General features: G+C 37.5%; 1 protein-coding gene across 1 annotated transcript in view; it reads right to left on the bottom strand.

Annotated features, from left to right (window-relative positions):
* LOC126198416 (probable E3 ubiquitin-protein ligase HERC1) overlaps nucleotides 1-13,472 on the bottom strand; it is a 747,204-nt gene that overhangs the window by 257,126 nt on the left and 476,606 nt on the right. The window contains exon 43 of the mRNA XM_049934719.1: nucleotides 11,359-11,506. Within this exon, the coding sequence (XP_049790676.1) occupies nucleotides 11,359-11,506 (148 nt within the window). The remainder of the gene's footprint in view (nucleotides 1-11,358; nucleotides 11,507-13,472) is intronic.

The raw sequence follows: 13,472 nt of genomic DNA, 5'->3' as shown, positions 1-13,472 counted from the left end.
TCTCATAATTTTTAAGAGTAAGATTTGTGAAATGTACAGTACTTTCGTTCCTGTGTATTCCAGTGGAGTTTGATGAGAATTTCTGTGACATTCTTGTTCTGAGTTAAAATACCCATGAAGAAGTTCATAGCTAACCTGCCGAGCCTACTTGGTAATGGCCCCGACTAGCATACAGTACTCAAGAATCAAACAATAATTTTGCTAATAGCTTCCTTTGTAGGCTAATAACAATTCTTTAAGGTTCTTTGGATAAATCACAGTATGACTCCAGCTTTCTTTGTACTAAAATTATATTAGGCATTTTCATTTATTTATATATAATGCTGTTCTTAACAAGAAGATGTAATCATAACATAATAATAATTAGATAGGATCTTTTTATTAATGAATTTTATAAGTGACATATCAGAAAACTTGTCAGTTCTTTAATTCAGTTTGTAGACAAGCAACTGTACACAATAGAGTCATGCTGTTAGAAAATGATTACTTATGTGAAAAGAGTTGAATATTATCCACATGTGGTGAAAATACATAAAGGATTTTGTAGGAGGAACAGTAAATATTTTAGATGGTAATACAAATTAATTGAAATGAAACATTCCAAATAATATATGTCCAATAATCTTGGTTACAGATATACAGCCGTTAGAAAGCAATCCAAACAAATACTCAGAGAAGATGTTAAGCAAAGACAAATGATTAAGTTCAAAGTCAATTTTCATAAATTCTCCCTACCACTTCAATCCACTTTCAAATTTATTGTAATCTGTCCAGCTGTATCAATGAATCACTGAATATATGTCTCTGGTAAGGTCACTAGGTACTGCAGAGAAGAACACATCCATGTGGAAAAATGTCTGTGGCAGATTTAAGGGTTGCTGCAGACCGCCATGGTCTCACTTATCAAGCAGCTAATGTTTACAGCTAGCTCTCCAGTGTATTTATTGACAGCTTCCATGTGGTATGTGGTTTTTTCCAGGACTGTGATTTGAACTTTGTTGTTAGCTACTGATGATGTTTGTCTAGTGCACAGATTTGCCTGTCTGCCTAATGTCAGACTCTTTTTCACTCTCTGTTTGACTGGTGGTTGTGTTTTCCATGAAAGAAATGATGGCATACGGGTGCATCGAGAGTGTGGTTCATACTAAGACTTCCCAGTCAAACCTACAAACAGCACTGATGTGTCAGTTATTCAACAAACATTCAAAATAAAATACCAATCACAAGGTAACCCACTCCAGAAGTCCTCTGTTTTCAGTTTTTCTAGAAGAGGGGGCCTATTAGTTAATGTGATTTAATTGTAAGTAAGTTGTGCTTTGTAAAAACTGTGTTGCTGAAGAAGCAGACTTGCAACAGAATTCTACTGACACTGCCATGCGCAACTCCTTGGATGTAATCTTGGAGTTCTTTTATGAGGGCAGCACTATTCATAGTCCAATTGATAAATATGTCTCCTGTGTTTATTTTTAATTGGTAAAATTTTCTGTTCAACCATATGCATGTGCAAAAACATAAAGGGGTAATTCACGGGGATCTTGGTGACCAAGAAACATGACCATTTCTGTCTGTCCATCTTCCATAGAAGATTACATTTAGGACTTGCCACCTGACAACTTGTATGTGCAGAGGCCCATCATGCTGGCAGAACATAGCCATCCTTGTAGTCAAAGGAATTTTTTTTTTCAATGATGCTGCTAGCTTGTTTTCAAGTATGCCTAGATAGCAGGGCCCTGTACAACAATGCCGTAATTCAAGAGACTCAATCAACTGTTTGTCTATCCTATCACATCATACTTTCACATAGATGCATTCTTGAAAATGTATGTTCATGATGTGAGTTACAAGTGTTATTGAGTTTGCTCAGGAAGTGTACAAAAATTTACACATGAAACTTGTCAATGCTGTGTGAAGGCTAAGCAGCATTGCACCATCAACATGAAATACAACAGTCTGTAAATGAAAAATACTGAAGCAGTATGTTTTGAATGAGGAAACAGCAAATGAAAATGAGTGCTTGATGTTGGTTTCCACGACAGGAAAACGAGCTGATGAAATGGATAAAATAACCTCATGTTTCAAATATTCCAACTTATGGTATTGTGGTTCATGTCAAAGAAACATATTTGCCACAAAAGTTGGACTTGCGGATTTCAAAGTATCCCATTGTTGGATAAAAAAGTCAATGAACAGACACAATTTAGCGTATAAATGTGTTCAAGGTGAGGCTGAAAACAAACATTGACACTCTTCACTCATAGGAAAACTCTCTTCCATCAATCATAGAAAAGTGCAGTCCCAATTATGTTTTTAATGCAGGTGAAATGGGCTTATGTTTTCACCTTCTGCCTGACAAAACTCTCGAGTTCAGAGGATAAAAATGCCATGGCAGAAAAACTAGCAAAGAGAGGCTAACTGTTTTATTATGTTGCAATAAAAGCAAAACAGAAACGTTTATGGCACTATTAAGTAGAAAGGCGAAGAGTCCACAATGCCTCAAAAATGTGTGGGTATTACTATGAAAATATACTTCTAATGCAAATGTATGGGTAACAACTATCACATCTGAAAAATTCTTGCATGCCTGGGATGCAAGGATGGGTGTTAGTAATAGGAAAGTCCTCCTGTTTACTGACAGGTATGCAGCACACACTGAAGATATGTTATATGTACATTATGTAAATGTAGTGTTTTTTTTTCCTCCCAGTTATACAATCCAACTTCAGCCACTTGACCAAGGCATTATACAAGGCCTGGAAAAAAAAAAAAAAAAAAAAAAAAAAAAAAAAAAAAAAAACACGAAGATTATTGTACAGAAGAGACTGGTCTATCTTGATACTGTAATCCAAAATGATCCATCTTAGTTGCTATGCATTTCATAAGAAGTGCCTGCAGTCTGTGCACAAAAACACAGTCTCAATCTGTTTTAAGAAAGCTGGCTTTCATTGAATACTTACAGAAGATACACCAGAGAATAAGGGATTGCAGCTGAGCAATGGCAGCAAATAATGGAGCAAGAAGAAAACACTGACTACCTTAGCTTCAATGAAAATGGTGAATGTGAGACTGTGATGAAGGTGTTGCCGTCTGTCAGGCTATGACAACTAATGAAGCCTTGCAGGATCAGACAACAGAAAAACAAGACAAAATTGTAGACAAGGATGAACCAGAAACTTTGGCAGTTCTTACAACATCAAAAGCTAGTGAAGCAATGGACACAGTTAACTGTTATGTTTTGAGTTCTGAAGTCAATGAAGAGGTAGTGAACACATTAACCCTCGCATTAGTAAGCATTGTATTCTGACTACCCCATGTTGAATTTTTCACTATTATAATTTTATCGGATGAGCTACATACTTGCCGTGTCAAGTCTTTGTCTTAAAATGATTGAAAGTGTATTCACACTCTTGACTGATCGATTTTTTTTATTTTTATTGTTATGGTTTCTTATTTGTTATAAATGAAGGTTTTAGGAAATATTTCTCTCATTCTCTTTGTTATTTAATTTTTCCATTGTTGTTGTTGTTGTGGTCTTCAGTCCTGAGACTGGTTTGATGCAGTTCTCCATGCCACCCTATCCTGTGCAAGCTTCTTCATCTCCCAGTACTTACTGCAACCCACATCCTTCTGAATCTGCTTAGTGTATTCATCTCTTGGTCTCCCTCTACGATTTTTACCCTCCACGCTGCCCCCAAAATCAGTGTTCCAAGTTACCAGCACCACGGCGATGTCAAGACTGCAAGAGGAACGAAGATTGGAAAACAATATTCTGTTGTGGAATGCACAAGAAATCTCTTTGTAATATCCACAGAACAGGAACTGTAACTGCGAAGTGCACATTGTGCAAAAATGTACTTGAATGAACAGTTCAAAAATGCCATTTGTTATTTTGAGGTCACATACTAGTTTACTACACTGGCAGTGAAAGTGTGTTCATTTTTAATTTTACAGGGGTCCAATATTGAATGATGCTAAATTTATTGTACTTTGCATCTCTGCTCAGTTTAAAGACTAATAATAATTTGAAAAACTGTATTTAAATAAAAAATAAAGCTATTCATTCAAAATAACAGAATCTAAAAACAAATATCTTCTCTGAACAGCTTCAATGTCTTCCTTTAATCTGCCCAGGTGTGGATCCCAAACGCTCTAACAATATTCAACAATGACTCACACTAGTATCCTATGTGTGGTCTCCTTTACAGATGAACCACACACTTCCATAAAATTCTCCCAATAAACTTAAGTCGACAATTTGCCTTCCCTACTACAATCCTTGCATGCTCACTGCATTTCATATCGCTTTGCAATGATTTCATATCGCTTTGCAATGCTATGTCTAGATATTTAATCAATGCAATTGCAGCAAGCAGCACACTACTAAAGTCTGCTTCGTGTTGGAAGGCGGCCCAATTTTCAGTCGTTCTGCGCATCCCCCTTTCCTAGCCTCTGGCAGCCAATAATATTCATTCTCTTTCCGAGTGGCTAGCAGCGAGTTACAGCTAGACAGTGAGAATCGGGTTCCTACATGCTGCACTGTTGCTGTACTTAGCGACAACTGAATTATTCATTCAACTGTCTGTTCTTTTTTCTGTTTTCTTTTTTTCTTTTTCTTGTAGCAGTATAGGTGTGAATTTTTATCTGTAAATGTTTAAGAGCGATTAAAAACAGGAGGGGGGGACTGATGGCAATAAATGTAAAGTGTTTCACAATCAGGTGAGGGAGCTTTTTACCAAATTTATAACTTTCTCAAACATGAATTTGAAAGCAATCCTACTGCTGACATTTGGAAACACAAGAACAGACTCCAGAACCATGTGATGGTAGCAAGAGAATTGTAAACAAAAGTGTCAGAGCAGTAAGAACCATAGAAAAGGTTGGTTTCATGTTGCCTGGAAAGCATCGAAATCACAATGAACCTGTAACGTAAATGGACGGTTTTAACAATGGTATTTTACAGTGCTCCATGTGAATGATGAATACCCAACATCACAAAAATGTGTTACAGTTATGTAGGAGAAAATTAGCTTCAATGGTAAGCACTTCATCAATGTAAGGAATTTTGAAGGTCATTGGTTCCTGTGTATAAGTTAAGAAGAAAGTTTTTAGTTCAAAGAAGTGACTTAGGTGCAGCACGAACTGCATCCCATATAAAGATTCATGATACAAGGTGATGAGATAGTTCAACATTGTATTAGCTTGATGACACACAGGCCAATTAGAATCAATCCAGAAGGATCTGCTGGAAAATGAGTGATGGTACTGGCAGTTTTAAAGTTTTCATAGAAGTAGGTTCTCGGATGATTATTCTGCATGCTGACTCTTCTTCTGGTTTTGTTTCTGAGAGTGAACTTGTATTTATGTGTAAAATGGCTCTGAGCAATATGGGACTCAACTGCTGAGGTAATTAGTCCCCTAGAACTTAGAACTAGTTAAACCTAACTAACCTAAGGACATCACACACATCCATGCCCGAGGCAGGATTCGAACCTGCGACCGTAGCGGTCTCGCGGCTCCAGACTGCAGCGCCAGAACCGCGCGGCCACTTCGGCCGGTTTTATGTGTCAGAAAAACAGCAGTGACTACCATTCGGAAATGAACTCTGTCAATTTTGTGTCGTGATTCACAATTCTTGTCATACCTTGCTTCGAAGTCGGTCATTGCCAGTTACAATTCAAATGTTACAGAGAAAAAAACCAAGTATAAACACAAGAAAAGTGGATATTTTTTCCTTGGCTTAAAAAATAAAAATATTAAGTATAGTATAAACTAGACTTGTGCTGACCTCCTGCAGCTTGTTAATTTATACAAGTATGTGACAGAACATGCAAACTTGACTTCCTTGCACATGAATGGGGCTACACAGTTTTCCGTTTACCCATGTGTCACTGTCAGTGTAGCCCTATGGAATTAATTTGGGGAAAGGATAAGGCTATATTGGAGGGGGGAAAAAAACCATTCAAGATAAGATTCACTGCATCGCTTGTGCATGAGGCAATAGACAACATGCCACCTGTAGCATATGTACAGTCTGTGTGGCATGCTGACAAGTTTGACAGGGAAGTGATGATGGATGTAAGCCTTGAACCTGTCATCTTAAATTTACAATCAGATTGTTCAGAAACAGACTCAAGTAGAAGTAATGGTGGTATTATGATACAGACTTTGAAACAAAGTAATAATATGTCTTAGTTGTAAAGACTCGTGGTGTTGTCAACATAACAGTTGCATACATAATGCTGAGAACTTCTTAGTCTTTTTGATTAGGACTTCGTATCCTTTGAATTATGTAGAGTATAATGTTCAACATATTGCCCAAGTAGAAGTTAAGCTTCCCCCACCACGTTGTAAGCTCTAATAACAAGTGAGAACGCAGCTGGATAAAGTCATCGAAAGTCCAATATTTCCACATGTAGACCCCTGTCATTTTCAAGACACGAACTAAATAAGGCTCTAAAATGACAGTAACTGTTACTGGTCGAGATATCAGAGGTTTTCGATGTTATCGGTCATCATTCCCTGGAGTTATTCACAGATGATGGTTAATTGTTTGCTTGTTCAATAGACTATAAATGCTGATTCTCTCACTGTAATGTCAAACAAGTTCGTTTACACTCATAATGCCTGTTAACAGCGAAAAATATGACAACTTACTGACCATTTTTATGGTAGTCTTTTCATTAGTCTTTTCTACCACTAATTATTTTTAATGCGCAGAAATTGCAGTTAACTACAGTCAAACACATCAACACACACACCTTGAACACATTTTTAAAAATTCTATTGAGCAGAAGCAGTTGTCAAGCAAATGTAATGATTTTGATTTGTGCTCGAAGTTAATTTTATTGTGTATTAAATTTTTACTTATAATACAGATTGCAATAAATGATAATTATTGCAAGCAGTTTCCATGACAATTGTCATTTTGAGAAAAATTGTACTTCACATCTTCACAATGCTGTATCAGCTGTTCTCGCCTCCCGACATCATGCAGAGCAAATCTGTGGAGCAGTAGACACAATGTCATCAAGACATGAATTAATATTTCTCTCCTGAATTTCTCTCATAGATTTGAATTATAATATGATGTTGTTGTTGTTGTTGTGGTCTTCAGTCCAGAGACTGGTTTGATGCAGCTCTCCATGCTACTCTATCCTGTGCAAGCTTCTTCATCTCCCAGTACCTACTGCAACCTACATCCTTCTGAATCTGCTTAGTGTATTGATCTCTTGGTCTCCCTCTACGATTTTTACCCTCCACGCTGCCCTCCAATGCTAAATTTGTGATCCCTTGGTGCCTTAAAACATGTCCTACCAACCGATCCCTTCTTCTAGTCAAGTTGTGCCACAAACTTCTCTTCTCCCCAATCCTATTCAATACCTCCTCATTAGTTACGTGATCTACCCACCTTATCTTCAGCATTCTTCTGTAGCACCACATTTCGAAAGCTTCTATTCTCTTCTTGTCCAAACTGGTTATCGTCCATGTTTCACTTCCATACATGGCTACACTCCATACAAATATTTTTAGAAACGACTTCCTGACACTTAAATCAATACTCGATGTTAACAAATTTCTCTTCTTCAGAAACGATTTCCTTGCCATTGCCAGTCTACATTTTATATCCTCTCTACTTCGACCATCATCAGTTATTTTACTCCCTAAATAGCAAAACTCCTTTACTACTTTAAGTGTCTCATTTTCTAATCTAATCCCCTCAGCATCACCCGATTTAATTTGACTACATTCCATTATCCTTGTTTTGCTTTTGTTGATATTCATCTTATATCCTCCTTTCAAGACACTGTCCATTCCGTTCAACTGCTCTTCCAAGTCCTTTGCTGTCTCTGACAGAATTACAATGTCATCGGCGAACCTCAAAGTTTTTACTTCTTCTCCATGAATTTTAATACCTACTCCGAATTTTTCTTTTGTTTCCTTTACTGCTTGCTCAATATACAGATTGAATAACATCGGGGAGAGGCTACAACCCTGTCTCACTCCTTTCCCAACCACTGCTTCCCTTTCATGCCCCTCGACTCTTATAACTGCCATCTGGTTTCTGTACAAATTGTAAATAGCCTTTCGCTCCCTGTATTTTACCCCTGCCACCTTCAGAATTTGAAAGAGAGTAATCCAGTTAACGTTGTCAAAAGCTTTCTCTAAGTCTACAAATGCTAGAAATGTAGGTTTGCCTTTTCTTAATCTTTCTTCTAAGATAAGTCGTAAGGTTAGTATTGCCTCTCGTGTTCCAACATTTCTACGGAATCCAAACTGATCTTCCCCGAGGTCCGCTTCTACCAGTTTTTCCATTCGTCTGTAAAGAATTCGCGTTAGTATTTTGCAGCTGTGACTTATTAAACTGATAGTTCGGTAATTTTCACATCTGTCAACACCTGCCTTCTTTGGGATTGGAATTATTATATTCTTCTTGAAGTCTGTGGGTATTTTGCCTGTCTCATACATCTTGCTCACCAGATGGTAGAGTTTTGTCATGACTGGCTCTCCCAAGGCCATCAGTAGTTCTAATGGAATGTTGTCTACTCCCGGGGCCTTGTTTCGACTCAGGTCTTTCAGTGCTCTGTCAAACTCTTCACGCAGTATCTTATCTCCCATTTCATCTTCATCTACATCCTCTTCCATTTCCATAATATTGTCCTCAAGTACATCACCCTTGTATAAACCCTCTATATACTCCTTCCACCTTTCTGCCTTCCCTTCTTTGATGTACCAAAGGCAAATGAGACTGACTGTGTCCGCAGCAACACAGCTTGGCAACGTGGACTTTGTTTGCCCACTCTCTGCTGCCATGCACACGCAGTTCTCATCCCTCCAATGCTTCGTCTCCAGGCGCTGAAGCGCTGTCTTACATGACACGAGCTTTAATGTTGTACGTGAACATTTTGGTTTGTTTTTCCTACTCATCTGCATTAACTTACTTTTTTTTACATTTAGAGCTACTGCCATTCATCACATCAATTAGACATGTTGTCTAAGTCATCATGTATCCTCCTATAGTCACCCAACAATTACACCTTCCCAATACACCACAGCATCATCAGAAAACAGCTGGAGACTGAAATAACAGAGTTGCTTTCGCACCTCCCTGCGGCACCCCTGATGAACACCCGCTGTCGAGGACAACAGACTGGGTTCTGTTACTTAAGAAGTCTTCGAGCCGCTCACATACCTGGGAACCTATTCCAAATGCTTGTACCTTGTTTAACAGTTGGCAGTATGTGCTTTACAGAAATCTAGGAGTATAGAATCCACCTGTTGCCTTCATCCGTGGTTCGCAGGATCTCGTGTGAGGAAAGGGCACGCTGAGTTTTGCTTGAGTGATGCTTCTGAAAACTGTCCTGGTTCATGGACAGAAACTTTTGTGTCATGGAAATTTATCATATTCAAACTGATAATATGTTCACGGATTCTGCAGCAAACCAATGTTAAAGATATTGGTCCACAGTTTTGTGGGCCTATTCTGTTACCCTTCATAGATACAGGAGTCACCTGTGCTTTTTCCAGTCACTTTGGAGTTTGAGCTGGGTGAGAGATTCACAATAAGTGCAAGCTAAGAACTGAAAAACTGGTTGGGATTCCATCATGACCTGCTGACTTATTTGCTTTCAACTCAATTATCTCAACTAAATCACAAAAATGTATTGGGCTAATCAAAATACCTTCCTTTGTAAAATCAAGCTGTCAAAAATCTTGGCAAGGACAGTTAACTAAGATAGACAACACATTATTAAAATCAGGACAAAGGAAACATTCAACTACTGGTACATTTTTCAAACCTTTGTGAAGACGGGACTGCACATTATACCCTACTGTGTGATAGCGTAGTTACTATAACAAGATGTATGATATACTGATAGCTTGTAAAAGTGGTAACCCTTACTCAATTACCAGCGGTGATTCGCTAATGGAGAGAAATTTTATACCCAACATTCTTTTGTTTTTAGAAGGGTAGTTAAATCACAATTTTAGTGTCTTTTATTTCCTCTACATCATTGCAAGGTACATATTTTGGATGCTAGAGATTATGCTCTCACGTCACATGGCATTCCTGGATCCCAATTGGCAGATAGTAGTAGTTTACATATTCAATATAAAGGATTTACCCAGTGTCACTGCATTTAACACATTTTTGCTTCTTGTACACTAACATGAAATGTTGAGAGTTCCTGGGTGTGATATTCCGAACACATTCCCGAAAAGGCGCATTATGAATTACAATTTATAGAAATAGCACGTCGCGAATTGTGGCATTATGAAATCACATGTTACCCCAATTATGGTACCCTTAATTCTGCATTTTCATTGATGAAAAAAATCATATCAATAGCAAATTAGATATATTTCAGTAGTATGTTTTCCCGCTTATGATGTTCAAAATTCTTAGTCCTTTCAATAATGGGGTAACAAGATTCTACTGTACCTAGTTTTGTATCTGTGGATACTAGACAACAGTAGAAGCATATGTTAAAAGCTATGTGCAGGCACCCTCAGTGGTGACTCATCAAATACAGAGTGAGATATTTCATCAACAGTACCCCGTGGCCATGCTCAGTGTATGGATGCTTTGGCAATGTCACTGCTTATAGTTCCTTGTAGTGATTGACCAGCAGGTTCATTATCACTGAGCAGTGGCTAAGAAGGTTCCCTGTAGGGCACTTAAATGGTTAATGAAGTAAGTTTTCTGGGCTAGTTCCTGAGGCAGTTGATGGAGATGGTGGTGTTGACTGCCTACAAATTGACTCGTTAGGCGGAATTTGAGCCCCCCTTCTCCCAAATGCGAGTCCTGCACCTTAGCTACTGCAGCATCTTGCTCAGTTGTACCAATCTGCACACCTCCACTGTGTCAATGAGAACCCTAGCTATGAGAGAGAACAGTCAGTCATTGAATAATTACTCTTTAACATCATTTGACCTACCAATTATGTACCTGAAGAATCAAATTATAAATTTTTTCAGTTATGAATTCAATACAAGGGGTTTTTTCTCTGTTTTCATTTTTCTTCCCCTATCGTGAGCATAATGTTTCTGCCATCAGCAAAGAGAATTTTTTCTTTCATATGTAACACTATTGGGAAAGTTATCAATACATATAAGAAACAACACTGGACCTAATATGTCACCTTAAGGATCTATTCCATCAATGCATCTTGGTTCTTATTAACATTTCATTAAAAGCTTAGCATTATCATAGGTTTATATTACTTTGATTCTTTTCAACTTATTTTCAAAACTAGCTGTTTGTTATGAATTGTTTAAAGAGTTTAAGTGCCAAACAAAAATTATTTCATGGTCCTATAGAACATAAATGAGTTTGTGAGACTATTGCATAAATATACACACCTACAATGTTGCCGCAATATCCAGCACCCCATAGGAAGCCACAGCCTGGATGTGCTGATAACATATGTCCTGCAAGATGAGGTGGTGTTGAATGGCAAATACTGCAGGTTGAATAGAAAGATCCTGACGTACCTGAGGTAACAGGAAACTAGAAAAAAAGAACAAACCTCAATGAATAACATGATGTTAACAATGAACATATGGATTCCTACAGACCTCATTAATGATAGCTGGAAATGAATAGCATATACTAACAAAAGTCGAAGTTGCATAATCTCTTTCATAAATAAGATTCTTCAAAAAATGAGAGAGAGAGAGAGAGTGAAGGGGAGGAAGGAAGGGAGAGAGGGGGGAAGAAAGGGAAAGTAGACCACGAAAGTCTTGCAAAGAAGGGAAAGACACAATCTGTTTTATTTCCATCTCACATAGAAGGTAAAAGGTAGTCTGCACTTTCTAGATAATTTACTTTTACCCAGGGTCTCCCATTTTACTGACTGTCATGATGAAGACCTATTATATGACGTGACAGTGTAACGTAAGCTATGGAGATTAGGTTATGAGTGATTCACTTATAGATTTAACAATGGGTTATAATATTTGCCTAGTAGTACAGTAATGTGAAGTTATACATTAGCCATAGGTCTCAAAGAGAATAATGTATTGCAGACCATGATTATTTGTAGTACCTTTTGAAAAGGGAAGGTGATGTAAAGAGATGAAAATACAAATAAACCACTGGCACTTTGACCAACTTTAACAGTGTCCCTTAAGACATTTTATAGTCATATTGCAGATGACTGTTATGATGTAACATGACTGACAATGCTGAGGTATACAATGCCATACTGCATCTTATCTTACACAAGTTTGCCCACTGACCCACTGTGTTCTATAGATGTCATAATAATGTAGAACCTTCATTGATATGAAATGCTTTATTAAGTGCAATAGTACAGTGTAGTAGTTTAGTATTATTGACAGCCTGCTCACATTATTGACAGAAGGAATTACCTATTCTCCCTATTTGCTTAAAAGGTTGTTATAAAAATTCTGATCTGCAGAGAAGCCTCATTCTGAAGAAAAATGCAATGCTACATTGTGAGAAGCAGACACTTTCTAAGTACATTGAAGGTAGTGTCACAGCCTTTGCTGACATGATTATCCTTCACATCTCACCCCCCCCCCCCCCCCCACCTAATAACCAATGCTATATGACTCCTTTCCACTCACACTCTTATGTCATCCTTGTGTTAGTTAATTAGTTAGTTATGTGTTCCACCGATCAATCTCACAGTAATCGTTATGATGTGGAAAGTGTCAAGTGCATAAGAAATGCACACATGAATATTTTTTATTACCTACCACATTCCCTTAAATGGCACAAAATGCATATATTACACCTATAGATTTATTTATTCCTATTCCAGAATTCATATTTGGTATAGGTGTTGTCAAGGAGATATGATTTCAATTTATTTTTAAAACTGTTACTGCCATCTGTCAGACATTTTATTTCATCTGGGAATTTATTGGAACATTTTACCCCTTTTTGTGCCAAAGATAGATTAAGTAGAGGCTGGTCTAAGTCTTTTCTCCTTCTGGTATTATAATCATGAATGTCTCTTTTGTTTTTAAACTGGTCCATGTTGTTGATAACAAATTTCATTACTGAGTTAATGTACTGTGAGGCTGTTGTAACAATTCCTGACCTTTTAAAGATATGCCTACAAGATGTGTGACTATGAGCCCCACACATTACTGGTATTCTAACCACTTTCTTTTGAACAGTGAATACTTTTTGCCTAAGTGTTGACTTACCCCAAAATATTATTCTGTATGACATCAGAGAGTGAAAGTATGTTAGCCTGCTAATTTCTATATCCTCAAAATTGGCAATTATTCTGATTGCACAAATTGCTGAACCTATTTGCTTTAGGAGATACAAAATATGAATTTTCAAAGTAAGATTCTCATCTATATGTACACCCAAAACTTTAGTATGCTCTGCCCTGGTTACTGACATCTGTTGATGTGTTGTACTTGTTGAACAAACTGTACTCCTTGTAGTAGGAAATTGGATGTACTGCATTTTTTCAAAGTGGGGAGCAAGCCCA

This window comes from Schistocerca nitens, chromosome 8, assembly GCF_023898315.1.
Source record: "Schistocerca nitens isolate TAMUIC-IGC-003100 chromosome 8, iqSchNite1.1, whole genome shotgun sequence".
In the NCBI taxonomy this organism is placed as follows: domain Eukaryota; kingdom Metazoa; phylum Arthropoda; class Insecta; order Orthoptera; family Acrididae; genus Schistocerca; species Schistocerca nitens.
Note: the sequence above shows the minus strand (reverse complement) of the source record. Positions and strands in the feature narration are given on the sequence as shown.